At 39.7% G+C, this 16,098-nt stretch overlaps 1 protein-coding gene across 1 annotated transcript; it reads left to right on the forward strand.

Moving 5' to 3' along the window:
• Positions 1-6: 6 nt before the first annotated feature.
• LOC118419014 (beta-1,4 N-acetylgalactosaminyltransferase 2-like) lies at positions 7-14,193 on the forward strand. Its single transcript, XM_035825238.1, has 12 exons — positions 7-20; positions 1,167-1,352; positions 2,915-3,034; positions 4,189-4,295; positions 5,065-5,120; positions 6,132-6,312; positions 8,940-9,026; positions 10,456-10,646; positions 11,150-11,293; positions 12,235-12,358; positions 12,857-12,964; positions 13,411-14,193. The coding sequence occupies exons 2-12, from the start codon at positions 1,303-1,305 to the stop codon at positions 13,671-13,673; spliced, it is 1,431 nt and encodes a 476-aa protein (XP_035681131.1). The 5' UTR covers positions 7-20; positions 1,167-1,302; the 3' UTR covers positions 13,674-14,193.
• The last annotated feature ends 1,905 nt before the right edge of the window (positions 14,194-16,098 follow it).

Raw genomic sequence — 16,098 nt, forward strand, 5'->3', positions numbered from 1 at the left:
ACTGCGTTTCTGCTGGGATGGTAAGACCATCATATGACTTTAAACGTAATCTCCAAGCAGATTCCTCCGGTAACATAAGCTGGGGAAGGACTCCCCACTGCACTTGCGTCCCGTCGCATCGTGCTCCGTCGGACGTTTTGCTGTTGTTTTCCTTCAGTACGTAGTCAGTTATTGACACCAAAGAAACAAAAAAAAGATCCCCAAATGTCACAGAAAACACAATGAACTCTTGCAGCCGACCGAGACGGGATCCCTGGCCCCGCACGCCCGGAGTAATTAGCACCTTCTTCCTAACGCAGTTTGATTGCCTGATAATTGCCTTTGACCAGTGCGTTCTGTTGCAGATTCCGCGGTGGCCAATTTTACCCCTCTGCCGGCTGAAGTCCTTCCCCAGCTTATGTTACTGTTTTATGCCACCGGAGGAATCTGCTTGGAGATTATTTAAACGATTCATACGTTAAGGTGCACTTTCACTGCACTTGCGTCACGCTTGTGTCACTGCGGGGTTCGTTCACTGTGTCACTGTTTTGTTATTTTCTCCGAATTTTTATAATTTAGACATTGTGTATTAAGGCATGACTTACAAGACAACAAAATGCACAAAAAAGTAAGAAAATTCGCTCTTTATTTTTGAGATTCGTTGAGAATCTTTCGAACACCGCAGTGACGCAAGCTTGACGCAAATGCAGTGAGAGCGCACCTTAAGTGTAGGGAATGGTAATAGATGAGTCGAAGGGGTTGCCTTTGGACTTCATGCTTTGGGCCATCTTGATTCGATTATGTATGTGGATGATATCCGAGCGCTCATCCATTTTCGTCCGTTTCCAAAAAAACACGCCGCAAATTGCCAGAAAGCAGCAGCAAATACATGCTGTAAATTTAAAAAAAACACGGATACTTATATAACGTAGAATGCAATTTCAAAGTCAAAGAAGTAAGACAAAAAATGACGAATCTACTGCTCTGTATACCGTGCTCTGTGTACTGTTTTCTGTTCAACCTTCTAGACCAGAGTCGTTTTAGAACCCTTGTCTTAGATCAATTTGTATTAGACGCCTTGTTACTTCCGAGAATAGTTTCATCAGGTTGGTAGAATATAGTAGGATGAAGGAGAATTCTTATTACACAATCATGTCCACTGTTTAACGTTTGTCCATGATTCGCAGCATTTTCACCTATCTGAGTTCCACACCTGATGGCGTGGCTTCTCCAAAGACTTTAGCAAAGTTGGCATCCACCGAACAGCTCCAACTTCCTGCTGGTTACGAAGTAAAGACAATCCTTCGGCCTATCCAGCAACCAATGGGAAATGAGAGATCTCCGAAAATCATATTTGATGTTGAGGTTCAGAGGTATGGACGTCTCATCATTTCATTACTTTTGACAAGAAGCTAAAGTTATGTCTTTTTGTAAGCCCGGGATGGCCATGGGACTCAACTCTCACAGTTGAGGTCACTGTACGGTGCACACCCCAGTTTATTTGGGGTCTCAAATCGAGAGGTCGTCTCTTCAAGAAAATAAATCTAAAGCAGAAAAGCCGTATATTGGAATGAAGGGTATCACTCCAGCTTTAAGAACAGCCGGGTTCCAGTTTCTTCATTCTCTCTACTTTTCGTAATATTTGTGGGGAGAAAAGTTTTTTCACGTAAAAAAGTATGCAAAAAAGGGGAATTTTGACGTGGAAATAAACCCATCACCTATATTTTAGTCGTGAAAATGACTGATATTGTCGGAAGGAGAATACATCTAAGATTAATCAAGCAAAAAAATAAAAAAATAAAATCGTAACACTGAAATTTTTGCAATAACCCGACGCGCGAGGCATAGCAACACCGTGCTCACAGACCGCATATGGACGGGGAATCTGGGTCAATAGGAGAATCACTTCCAACGCGTAGACATACAAGGAAGTGAACTCGGGCTCAAAACCAATTTACACCAAAAACACATCACTTCTTACGCTTTTTAGCCACGTAAGTACCAAATGCCACTTCGCAGCAGATTATGAGAAATTTGAACTCAAACACGGACCCTCGAGACCCTTTCGTCACATTTTTGTCGCGCACTCGCGGAAGAATTGGTGTGTGCACCGTGTAAGGCTTAGGTCCCAATTCCACCGATGCCCGTCGGGGATGTAGACCCGGCCGGGCCCCGAAGCCACAAATTTGTCCCGGTGGACTGCCGGATACCGAGGGGCACCCCTCGGTGTTCCCCACGGGTAGGTCACGGCGTCTAGTTGTTACTGGGTCCCGGGTTCATTTTAAGTCCGAATTAGATTCAACCAGGTGTCCGACCGGGATCCATTAAGTGTTCCACGGGGCCACGTAGGGGTCATACTCGGAAGTGCCGAAATAGCCCGTAAACTGCCCGGCAGGACCCCTTTTCCTTACTGGGGGTCTATAGATGGCAAGGCACACGAGTCTCCGGTGGCCTTTTGGATACTGCATGGGTCAGCCCTATTGATATTGCCTTGTCACTAGATCTGCTTGGCGGTCAGTCCAGGGTCAGGACATCTCGATCGAAGCTGCACCGTCTTTCGGAAGGGACGTAAATGTTTGCGGAGGTGCCTTGAGCACGATAAAATCCCTGTAGAAATATATCCTGCTACTTACATGTAAACTTGAGTATGGAAACTTGTTGACCGATGTACCACTAGGAACTACAAGTGTTTAACAGCAACAACAAATTGTTCGCACGTGGATTAACAACATAACTCGCGAGAAGGTATGCTTGAGTGTACACGCCGGCTTTTGATAATACTGCAGGGGCGTTTCAGCTATATATTTTGAATCAAGATGAGTCAGGATTTTCAGAATCTTTTTACCCGTAGGTGATGTTGACGAAGACCAGCCTGATCATGCAAATTAGGACACGGTTTGCATAATCTATGTATCTCTTTTTTCCCTTTTCACAGCTCTATTCAGAAGCAGCCTTGTGACTGTCAGTTCCGCTGGCATCGCCAGTTTTACCCCGCCGAGGAGTGGGCTGAACGGGAAAAACAACAGAAGGCAAGCTTACAGCGAAACGAACGACGGTAAGAATTCGGTTTATATCTCAACACCTTTCTCACGCGGCGGCCATGATAGATCGAAAACGAGTTCAATGTGGCAAACAAAAGGCTGTCCATCATAATTAGCAGTTCGACCAATGGTAGCCTGCCAATTAGGAAATCGACCAATAAGTGAATGGCTGCAAATTCGTTAAAAATTTGCATTATTATGTTGTTATTTTGCATCTCTTAAGGGAGCATGGGGTCAGTCTACACTACTCTAAATTGCTACATCTTTCGGTGCATAACACTTCTTGTAAAAATTGAAGACGAATAAATCTTTACTTCTGGATACTACTTCTTGTAGTATTTATTATTCTATCTTATATCATGAAAATTTGTGTGGTTTGGGGGAAAACTAAATGGGACCTGATTTTAGAAATAAGTTTGCCTCATTGACCTCTTCTTCGATCTATCATGGCCGCCGCGTGAGAAAGGTGTATAGGCAAGTTGAATGATAATAGATAACGATGCATGGAGGCACATTCTTTCAGTCGTACCTTTTAAAAATCAATTTTCTCAACTATGTAAGCGTAAACCAATGAATCTTTGTTTTTCACTTGTCACTTGTATAGAAGTGACACTAGAGAGGCAGCCATGACTATAGTTGCAGAAGTGAAACTTGTTGGATAAGTGCCACCAATATGGAAGCTACAGAAAACAAAGTTGCTAGCTTGTTAAGTGATACCAATGTACCACACTAGTATCATTTTTACTACATAGTTCAGTTCTTTAATGCAGTGGATGAATACCTTCAATGTTAGTTGCGAAACCACGTTTTGTCACTACAAATCTTGTTACGACGTTTATGGTGTTTGGAAATTTAGCCATCTTGTTAATTTACCCATCTTATTTTTTTCGCGCTATCTCATTATTTTTGCACTCTGTATAGGATGTCACCCATAAAATTTACTTCCCTGCTTCCCTTTTAACAAACGGAACCGCAACATTACACCATTGACTTATTGACCAAAATGGATTGAACATTTGTGTGCAAACGTGTATGTTGCAAATCTATCTTATTGATATATGATTAGCACTAAAGCTAAAACTATTGGATCGGATGCATGCAGTTTCTCGATTTTTTGTCCAATATTCCGTAGTTGAATTTTTATGATACATGGGATTTGGTGTTTCAGGAAAATGGACTTGAAATATGTGCACAACCAGGTAAACGGCCTCCTGCCAATCAGCTACCCTGCACACGGAGTCTTCGTCAGACCTCTTCAGGCAACAAAGCTGACAGGTGGGAATCACTAAATCAATTAGCAGTTTAACCAATGAGAGAACGGCTATTAGCGTTTCAACCAATGAGTGAGTTCCCTTGTGTCCGTCAAATATTTGCATTTCTATATTTTGACGAAGATGGGTGGGACCATAGGATCGGTCTATTGCAACTTACTGTCCATCACATGTGTAATTAGCAGTTTAACCAATGAGAAAACGGTATACGTAATTAGCGTTTAGACCAATGAGTGAGTTACCCTGTGTCCGTCAAATATTTGCATTTCTACGTGTTGACTGAGATGGGCGGGGCCATGGGATCGGTCCATTGCAACTTGCTGTCCATCACAATTACATACATAGCAGTTTAACCAATGAGAGAATGGCAATTAGCGTTTAGACCAATGAGTGAGTTACCCGGTGTCCGTCAAATATTTGAATTTTTACGTATTGACTGAGATAGGCGGAACCTTGGGTCGGTCTATTGCAACAAAGGTCATGTTGGTTTGACTATGATTGACATCTTTTGCAAACCCCAAGGATGATGCGAAAGTGCGAAAAAAGGTGCCTTCATCATGGAATGCAAATGATTAGGAAAGTTTGGTAAATGACTAAATATAATCACACATATTATGGCATTGATGTGATATATATGTTACAACAATAGGACTGACACATCAAACCATAATTCATTACCTTGTCACAATGTAACAATTTATTTCAGGACTTATTCGGGCATGCTGCCTCATTTTAATATGTGTCTTTTTTTCTGTGTATTTTCAAAATTCTAGGCATTCGTATTGAGTGGTTTGACAGTGACGATATCACATCCTCCACTGTCTTAAAGGTACGTGAATTTTGTTTCTTGAAACTATATATCAACAAGCGACAGTATAATTCTGGACGAACACTTCAATTCCGGCAAACCTTAATTCATTCTAAAATAGATTAACCAGATTAAATTATATTTGTATTGTTTGTTTGTTTGTTTGTTTATTAGGAATCTCCATTAGTTACATTGAACTATTCTTCCTGGAGTCCTCTACACACAATCGAATAAAATACATAACAACAAATTATACAGATAATGTTGATCAGACAACTAGCATAAATCAATCATTAACATTCTTAACTATATCATATTATGCAATACATAAAAATACTCCTAACGCCAATCAATCAATTCATCATCATCCTCATTCAATTTGCACGTTGTGTAGGTATGATATATCAAAGGATGATGAATACATAGGTTGCAATTAGATGTCTTCCTGCAGACCTTTCTTCGTAGAGACATCTAATTGCAATCTACGTATTCACTATCATTTGATATATAATACCTACAAATATTAATTCATCTGGTCAATATATTTTGAAATTATTAAGGTTTTCCGGAATTAGAGTGTTTGTCCGGAATTATACTGTCGCCTGTTTATTGTTTTCTGAAAGATTCCTGTCTGGTATATTCAAACTGCATATTGCAGTGACGTGCGCGTTGATAGTGTCTGCCTCGATCTTTGACGTCTTTCAAAGAAGGTATAAAAACCAATAAGAAATCATATAATCAATATTGATCATTTGGTCGTTCTTAAAGATTTAAATTAAAAAATGTTCATTTTTATGTATTGACCCTATCACTGTGCATGTATGGACAATGGTAGTAACATTTTGTTCCACTTACTTTCTTTCTAAATCCTTATCTAGATATTGTCCCTGACCGCACCGAAACGATCTGAAAAAAATAATGTTCTTCTTCTTCGACAGCACATTTATTCTTAGTACTAGTGCCTGGTGTTCTTAGATTGTTTTATAGCCTTTATCTTTAGAAACTGAGCATTTTTTCTTGGCATTTTCGAAGGTTCATCTCCGAGCAAGGAAAGGCGTCTTTAACTTGCTCGGCAGAGTCGAAGACGTCTCGGTGGAAGGGTCTGAAACCAGCCGCATGACTATTCTCACAACCAACCCGTCTCAGCTGAATCTACAACTCCAACACATCGTCTACCAGAATATTGAGTTTGATTCCAATACGGTTGACTTGGGTATGTTTGTTTTGATTGATTAATAAACTAGAGTTCCACGACCCCATACCTTCGCCAAATAAGCCTAACTTTCTTTACAACTGCTGTATTAATTGTGTTTGTCATTGATGCAAATAAGGTTCTCATTTGCATAAATTACATCAGCTGATCATCTCCTCCACCAGACAGCAGACGTCTTTTAAGAAAGAAGGCTTTTATCGCATTTTCTGCTAACTTATGCAAATGTCATTTACCACAATGAAATAATAGCATTTTCTCATTAATTATGCAAATTAGGACTTTATTTTGCATAATAAACATCAATCAATATTCCTGTCCTTCTCAGTTACAAATGTTACATGTTGAAATGGTCCCATAATGGAACTGAGCGAATTTACCAAATTTCCTAATTAATTATTCAAATTAGATACAAATTTGCATAATTATTATGTCATTATCTGTAGCATAACGTCAGACATCTACATACCAAAAATCATGACAATCCGTCAATCCTTTCTTGAGTTATTCCCTTTTAAAGTCTGACATTAAACCTGTCCTGCAGTTCCAAAACAAGCCGCTAAGGGGTCCAAACTTACACCATTTACTCTCGGCATCAAGAGCTGTCTACCACAGCCGCAGCATGTTCAGAACTTGAGATATCAAACCAGGAAGTTCTGCTGCAGTCCCATTACAGGCTGCTAGGGGGCCCAAAATCTAATCGTTTCCAGGTCTCATCTAGACCTACCCACATATCAAATATCAATACAATCCATCCAGGTATTCTTGTACACAATCTATGTTAAGAAAGAAGACTTTAATCGCATTTTCTGATAATTTATGCAAATGAGGATTTCATTTGCATAATCAATGTTCAACGATGTTCACCTGTACATAACTTCCAAATGCTACAAGCAAGAAGTTACTGTCATTTACCACAATGAAATTATAGCATTTTCTCAGTAATTATGCAAATTAGGTCATCATTTTGCATAATATATATCAATAGATATTCTTCTCCTTCTCAGCTACAAATGTCACATGTTGTAATCGTCCCATAATGAAACTGAGCGTGTTTATAAAATTTCCTAATTACTTATGCAAATTAGAGACCAATTTGCATAATTGATATGCCATTATATGAAGCATCACTTAAGCTATCTACATACCAAAAATCATGACAATCCGTCAACTCCTTCTTGAGTTATTCCCTTTCAAAGTCTGACACTAAACCTGCCCTGCAGTTCCAAAACAAGCCGCTACGGGGCCCATACCTATACCACTTACTCTTGACATCAAGAGCTATCTACCATTTAAAAATCATTGCCGCAGCATGTCCAGAACTCGAGATATCAAACCAGGAAGTTTCGCTGCAGTACCGTAAGAGGCCGCTAGGAGGCCCAGAATCTTATCGTTTTAGGTCTCAACAAGACCTACTCACATACCGTATATTGATACAATCCATTCAGGCGTTCTTGAGTTCTGGTGGTCTTCTACAGACATACATACATACATACACACGCTACCCAAAATATAACCTTCTTGGCGCTGGTAATAACTGTCATTTTACACATGTGTATGTTCATCATGGATGGGACTCCATACACTAAGATTCAATCTCTGAATATATAGATACATGAATTTGCATACATATACAGATTGTATACATTACTCTGAGGTGCACATACATTCACATACTGTCTTGTAAGGCCACAGCAAGTAAATTTTATGATTATCAGCGCGCGCATTAATTTTCGACTGATTTCAGAAAAAAAAAACAAGATTTTTTTCTTCTGCAGGGATGGTCAACATGGCGATAAAGTACCAAAATGATATATTGTGTTGTAGCCTAATAATTGTACTTGTAGAAGTGACACTTGCGAGGTACCCAGGACTGTAGTTGTAGAAATGAAACTTATTGGATAGTTGTAAAAGTGACACCAATATGGAAGCTATGAGTGTGGATACCAACTTTGTTGGTGATGTCAGTCTACCACACTAGTGTCACTTTTACCACACCAGTACATGTCTTAAATACAGGAATGAATGCATCGTTGGCTCTGTTACCATGCTTTGTCCTTTAGTTCTTTTTACATCAGTCATCATAACTTTACGGTGCCTATTTTCGAAAATGTAGCCATCTTGTTTTTTTTTCACCCATCTTGTTTTTTTTTTCGCCCTATCGCACTATTTTCGCAGTCTGCAGAGGATGTCATCCATAAAATTTACTTGCTGTGGCCTAAATATCGTTTACAATGCATTACATGGATTTCTAACAATCATGAACGTTTCTAGAATTTCAAACATACAATGTTATAAAAGAATACAGTGTCATACGCTAGGTAGATAAAAATGGTTAATCTTTTAGTTTAGAGGAAGAACCTAAGTTATTATTTTCATAGTTCTATGCCGAATCTATTCTAACTCTGTTTTGCCGTGTGCCACGCGTGAAACGTAAAATTCAATAGACGATTCAAACACGTGAAAATGTACTGTCGATCAGATAATGCCATTGGTCGTTGACACTTCAAGTGCAGGCATTACTAGAAGTACTTTTCCTTGTATGAACTTGCTTCACGCGAAGTACCAATGAATATTTCAGTGTCACGTGCACATCGCTCTTTGAAACAATTTTTTACTCTTCATTCTAGTCGAGCTCCACTACAAGGGATTCAACGTCACAATACCCATTCACATACAGCAGCACAGGCTACCATGGTTGTATGAGTACGGGTCTGGTAAGTTGACACTATTTGTAACATCAACTATCATAATTCCACCAGATGCCATAATACCGCCACCTAAAAAAAAACACGTTAGTATAGAGGTCTTCCCAAGATTGTCTTAAATTAAACACCGAATGTTCTAATCTTAAATGTGATACACTTCAGATATTTACGCGTTGAAGACAATCTTGAGAAGGCCTTTATAACATCGTTTTTTAAGGTGGTGGTATAATTATGCGAATGTATGTTACGTATTACGTAGCAGTTTTCATTCACGCATTTACATAAAGCGTTCTTGGTCACAGAAAATGCTAATTTTATCAAGGTTAAGACTACAATTTCCATCACTACAATATAAGCTATACCATTATTAATTGCCTTCTCTGGGCGTATATTCAGTGATTTTTTAAATGGAAATACTGATTAAGTTTTCATGCATTCTTTCTGGTGATTTTAACGTCAACAACTTAGACTTTTTTCAATTACATATGTTTCATTTCTGTACAGCTTACAAAGTATACCATGGAGTATGGTCATAGTGGTGCGTACCTAAACTCATATTCAGGTTCAGGTCCGGATTCAGGTCCAGCAGTTCAGGTTCAGGTCCGGACTTAAACCCATCATTGCATATTATGCATGTGCGCTAGAAAGTTTTCTTTTTTTGAGGGGGAGGGGGGATGGTGCATATAAAATTGCATGTTAGCAAGAATTGAAATGCAATGTGAAAACTACATGCTAATTATACACAGCCAGTGTAAACACGAAATGTTGTTTTGTCTTTTTCCAGTGCAAATTTCACTGTCTATGGAAGGTTTTAGATGGTTTAGAACAAAAAAAGGGAATATAAGTGACAGATAGCTTTTTGCAAGTCCGGACTTGGCTCTAGACATTTAGGTTTTTTTGGGGGGGACTTGGACCTAAACATTTTTAGGTCCAATTCCAAGTCCGGGCTTTAGGTACGCACCACTAAGTATGGATGACTACAAGAAAGATATAACTTGCTATGAGTGAAATTGTTAAAATACGAGTTTCCTAAACATCTTTTTGTCAAACAAATGGGATGGTGCATAATGGTGGGGTTGTTGTCCCTTTTTTTACCAGTAAGAGGTTCAATGAACATTTTGGTTTTAAAAAAAATGGGTCAAAGTTTTGTACCTAATATCAGCACATCTCTTTGTAGTTTGCACGTGCTTGCAAAATACGTTTTTCAGGGCTAAAAACAATAAGTTTCTTGCAAATTCTTGCCCGAGGGCTAATTGCAGGTAACAAAAGAAAAAAGACAGATAAATAATGGTAAGCACTAAAACAGTGTAGCAAGCGACTACTCTAGTCTAACTTAAATATGTAACTTATTGGGTTTGACTGTAAACTTGGAGATATTAGGATCGAATTTTGTAAAGAAACAGTCCTACGCAAATTCAAAAACGTGTTTGTTCCACAGGAAAGTTCCAGGACAGAGTCACCGTGGTGGTTAAGGCCTTCATCCGCTACACCAACCTCCGCAGACTCATCAACAACATCCACTCGTTCTACCCGGGCACCAGGATTGTCGTTGCCGACGACAGCCCAGACGATTTCTACAAGACAGTCGACATCGACAATGTTCACCAATACAAGATGCCAAATTACACGGTAAGCCTTTAAGGCTGTACTCAAAAGTAGAATTATGAGGCAAAATATTCTGAATTACAAAATGATCATGTTTGATCATAGTAGTGGCATCGGTATTGAGATGCACCTTGTACCACATCATTTCATACAAACATAGCAAATGTAATTCAAACTGTGGCGACCACATTTTCGCGTCCTACAAGAGGCCAATATGGCTTGCCGTCACTTGACTCACTTGAGGTGAAGCGTCAAGGTATGTTGATGATGACTCACAAACCCCAGGCAGTGGTATCAATTCGAAATGGTACTGTACTGCATCCGGCAATGTATACATGAGCTGATGAGAGTGTTAACCTTTTTCCATGGCTATTTTGCTGGTCGGAACCTTGGCCTTTCCCAAGTGGCGACGGAATACTCCCAGTACACAGACGACGACCAATATCTAGCTAACTGCATGTTGTAATGCATCCTGCAATATTTTGAATATGGTATATGAGCTGATGGGAGTGTTAACCTTTTTCCAGGGATATTTTGCTGGTCGGAACCTTGGCCTTTCCCAAGTGGTGACGGAGTACTTCCTGTACACAGACGACGACCAATATCTTGTTGACGGCAAAAGTGACTTGGAGCGGCTGGTGTCACTGTTGGATGAGACTGATATACATGTGGTGAGTCCGAGCGAATCACTATTCAATAAATAAGGCCTCTCCAAATTCATTTACTGTTTTTTTTATAGAAAAAAATTGTACCAACAGGTCGAAAAAAAAAGAATTTTTTTTCAAAAGGTTGGGGTGAAGATATATGGCAAATACCCCCCCCCCAAAAAAAAAACATCTTGACGACTCTTGGAGTTAAATGGCGCGTTTTATACAACGAATCCCGTTGTTTTTAGACTGAAATTATGTGTACGTGGCTCTGAATGGTAATATTTACAGGTTTGAAAATTAAACCAAAAATTGGACAGGTGAATCCGAGAAGCAACAAATAAAATTGCTGTGGCCTAAGAAAATCTTTCTCAAGTCTCTTTATCGCCTTAGGTCTAGCTAGCGTTTTGTAAATGTGTCGGTGGGCTGGGAAGAAAGCAATTCACCGCCCCCGCGAAGTACCGGGAAGCATGCCAGGTCATCATTCATAGATAACACAAAAGAGCCACAAGTACTACAATAGTGTCCAGTTGTGAATTCAAAATACATTGTATATAGAAGCAGAGGAAAGGACTGGTTTAGCAACTACTTTTGTGGGGTCAATAACCAAATATACAATTAAGAAAATGTAGCAACTATTTCCAAATATTCCAAACAGTGCAAACATCACTTAAATGTATTTGAAGATGGTTCTAGATAAAGAATTCTTTGCACAGTGACTTCCAAAAGGTTTCCGAAATATATTGTCGAACATGTTCAATCTTCAAATTTCAGTTCTTTGAACAATTATTACAAATATAGAACATTTGTGACGGAAGTATTCTTTTAGTCAACATCATTCAAACATAGGTCACATGGGGGATGCGTAGTCGAATTATGTAGTACTTGCGATAGAATTTTGTTTTATGTTTAGGAAATGAAGACGTATATTGCAAGACTGACCTTATGTTTGTTATTTTCTTCAGGTTAGCCTAGCTGGACAAGGCTTTACCAAGATAATGGGACAAATCTTTAAGTACAAGGGAGAAGGCGACGAAACCTGCATTTACCGAGAGATTGGCTTCCACTATCAAGTACCAGGATATCCAGGTGAGTCACTGAGTACTGTGAGTAGATATGTTAAAGACAATGGGCCAATGTGGTTCAAACATACTTTCTCATATCTCATATAATGTATATAGTTTGAAGTATAACTAATCCAAAAAGCAAGTACCAATTCTATCTACCTATGAATGCGTCAATATCTGTAAGAAAATGTCATCGAATGCATTTCTTTCAATTTCAATTTCAATAAATTAGTACAAAACTCTTAAGCAATATAACGTTACGTTTCGATGTCTCTCAGACATCTTCCTCTGAGCTTCTAACTGGAGTTCTGCTTTTCACCGCTATATGTAACTGATGTAGGTGGCGCTTTTGCGGCGAGAACGTGGCTAAGCTTGAATCCCCCCTCGTCCCGGTTTATCACTGGGGTTGTCTTCCTTATCCAGACCGCTTCCTTGATCCAACGGATCAACCTGTTGTCTTCCCTGTCTATGTTCTCTTACATCTTACTATACCAACCTGATGAAATTATTTCACCTTTAGACTGTTTCGTGGTGGATTTTGCGATGAACTTCATGCTGGGGTCCACCGCTGACGTCAGAGCTGTCGGGTTCGACCCTCACCGTCTTCTAGCAATTTCAGCGCATCGAGGTATTTCAAACAATTACATATAATGATGAAATTTTACATAGTAAGATCATGTTGATTATGTTGGGCGTCCTCGGGCGTCCATTTTGCCCGTTTCCAATTGCAAAACAAGACTTCTCGACCATACTGTAAAGCAGCTGCAAAATGAATAAGTATATATACAAATGTATGTCGTAGATTAAAAAAATTCAAAAGTCAAAGAAGATATGGAAGAACAAAAATGGAGAATCTATAGTTCGATATACCACATTCTGTTTTGCCAAATGTTTTTATTCGCACTCTTGCTTCCTATTCGAATCCGAAGTCGAATCAACATTGCTTAAATCATATCAGATACTTCCTTGCATTAGCTACACATAGAAAACTGTGTATCAAATATTATGCCGAAGAAAGTATACGTTTGCAAATACATGTAGCCTAGAATGACAGTGGTGGGTTTTGGTTTTCAGAGTTTTATTATGCTGCATATGGGAGGCTCCGCATCGCCGTGTGCATGGACGCCCTGTTCAGTCACGAGCGCCTTGGGGACCCCAACTACGAGAAGTACCAAGCTCGCCGAGCCAACCCAAGCAAAGATATGGTTGGTCAGCAGATGATGTATGAACTCTACAAAAACCATCTGGGCTGCCTTACACCACGGGTCAAGCCTCCGAGTAACGACCCCTTCAAGGATGCCATGCAGAAACAACAGAAGAGCCAGCAAACCAACTGAAACGCACCTTGCAGTTCCAAAGGAAGTTGCTAGAGGGCCCAAACTTATGTCACTTCTTCCCGACCGCAACATCTATTTACCAACCAGAAATTGTGTCAATAGTATGTCAAAAAAACGAGATATGAAAGCCTGAAGTTCTACTGCAGTACTTTAGAAGTCCGCTTGAGGACCCAAAATCTTATCATTTCGAGATCTCATCAAGACCTATCCCTAAACCAAATATAAAGACAATCAATGTAGGAATTCTGGAGTTATCGTGTTCACAATAGACATACAGACAGACACACGCACGCGGTAATGTTGAGGAAAATATTACCATCTTGGCGAAGCTACATTCTTGGTGAAGGTACTGAAATGTAAGAGAACATCGAATTTAGAAACATATCCAAACAATTTCAAGGACCTCTCATTTTTTAATATCAACTTTGTTTGCAATTACTATGCAATGTACGCACTAACTTCATCCCTGAATTTTGAAAGCAGATTTGATCATGAGCAAACCAACTCTAGGGGCGATCAGAAAAACCAAAACTCGTCTTCTTATGTGTTCTTTTTCTTGGTGTTCATGTCACCCCTCATTTACCCCGAAAAATATTCATGATGACGGTAGTATTTATACGCATAGGAAATGCATGAGTAGGGTGTACATTAAAATCTTATATTGGGTGTCCTATTGTATAGCACGCATTGGGTAATTCACAACAAGATATTAATTATGTATTCAGTGTTATATAATCCATCGGAAAATTACACGCCCTTCTAGAGTTTAGTACCCATTTATCGACTAATTTCCAAAAGGACATCGATTGGAAACTAATGACCACAATGACTTGACGTCTCGAGTGACATCCATTACTCTTCTTCTGCGTCACTAGAATGAAGTGGCCAAAAAAATCGATGCTATTACATATCTGCTGGAAAAAGCCGGCTGACTAACTCCTAATTGTCGCATGTAGATGTCACTGATACGAGGGGCGTGCAATAAGTAGCCCCTGACCCACTTCCAGTCGTCTGATCTAAATGAAATTTTGTATGTGTAATGATTCATATCTTTATAGATTATGTTGCAAAAAACAGCTCTGAACTAATTATGGTTTCTGATTTACTTGTGTTTGAACTGAGTCAGGTGCGAAATAGCCCATGTGTAAAATGGAACCAGTTGAGTGGCGCGCAGTGATCCGTTTTTTGTAATTGAAAGGACGCACACCAAAGAAGACTTTTGATGAAATGAAAGAAACTTATGGTGATGATGCCCCATCATATGACCTTGTAATACGCTGGCATCCTGAATTCAAACATGGCCGGAAGTCTGTGGAAACAGCTCCCAGACCTGGTCGTCCTAATCTCCAAGCAGATCCTACAATGGCAAAAGATGGCCAAGGAGTGTTGTCAGTCAAGTGGTGTACATTTGCCATATAGAATCTGCCTCCAGTCGGCTAGAACAAAGGCTATTAACATCCAATTGTTTCCCATTCAAACTGTGCTTGAAGTGTAGGTGCTAATTGCCCTCCTTCCTGTTTGGTGCTGACTTCCAACTGGGACATGTGCTGGTCACTGGTGTAAGTCGCTCGTAAAATCATTAGCACATGGCCACAGGGAGGGGCAGCAACACCATTGTTGAATAGAAATGCTCCTCCCTGTTTCAGTGGAGGCAGATCCCCGGTAGCCAAACTACTCCTAAGCCGGCTTCACTCCTCTGCCAGCTTTTGATACTATCTTATGCTACCGTAGGATCTGCTTGGAGATTAGGTCGTCCCTCTTCTGCCATTGATGAGGCAATTGGAGGACCAACCTGGGGTGTCCTACAAAAACGGTGTCCAGAGCTGCATCAAACGATGGGAGAAATGCATAACTCTGGGTGGTTCCTATGAAGAGAAAGACTAATAACTGTGCCAAGTTTCATTAATATCCTGCTATGGGAAATGGGTCAGGGGCATTACTTAGTGAACGCCCCTCGTATGTAAATCTATAGACTGAGTTGTTGCTCTAGGCTATTATGAGTAGTATATAGTACGTTAAAGTGTTAGAAAAAATGCTTGAACATTTGCTGTATTGACAGTTTGGAACTTGCAAGTCTTATAGAATTTCAGATTCCAATTCTGTATTTATAAATATTAATAAAATCATGGTTTCTATGAATATTGTTGTTTCCATACGTTGTTGTTTCAATAGATTTGAGGTTTGTGAGAGAATAGTCCTAGGGCAGATCCCGATTTCAATCTGTCCTATTCATGTATAGCACTTGTACACCCTGGGTACAATACGCGATGGTCCAAACGACTAACTAAGGTCCATGACCCCTCGATGAAGGTTAGACATCCAGGCAATAAGATACGCCAAATAGCAAATACTCATTGACAAGCAACTGGATATGATTTTGGAAACGGCTAACCTGGAATCCAGTCTCCTTGTGGCACGGCCTACC

This window comes from Branchiostoma floridae, chromosome 1 (genome assembly GCF_000003815.2).
Source record: "Branchiostoma floridae strain S238N-H82 chromosome 1, Bfl_VNyyK, whole genome shotgun sequence".
NCBI lineage: Eukaryota > Metazoa > Chordata > Leptocardii > Amphioxiformes > Branchiostomatidae > Branchiostoma > Branchiostoma floridae.

Coding starts and splice junctions, on each gene's coding strand:
- LOC118419014 (XM_035825238.1), top strand. CDS start 1,303: ATGGGAAATGAGAGATCTCCGAAAATCATATTTGATGTTGAGGTTCAG. Junction 1,353..2,914: donor TTTGATGTTGAGGTTCAGAG/GTATGGACGTCT, acceptor CCCTTTTCACAG/CTCTATTCAGAAGCAGCCTT. Junction 4,296..5,064: donor TCAGGCAACAAAGCTGACAG/GTGGGAATCACT, acceptor TCAAAATTCTAG/GCATTCGTATTGAGTGGTTT.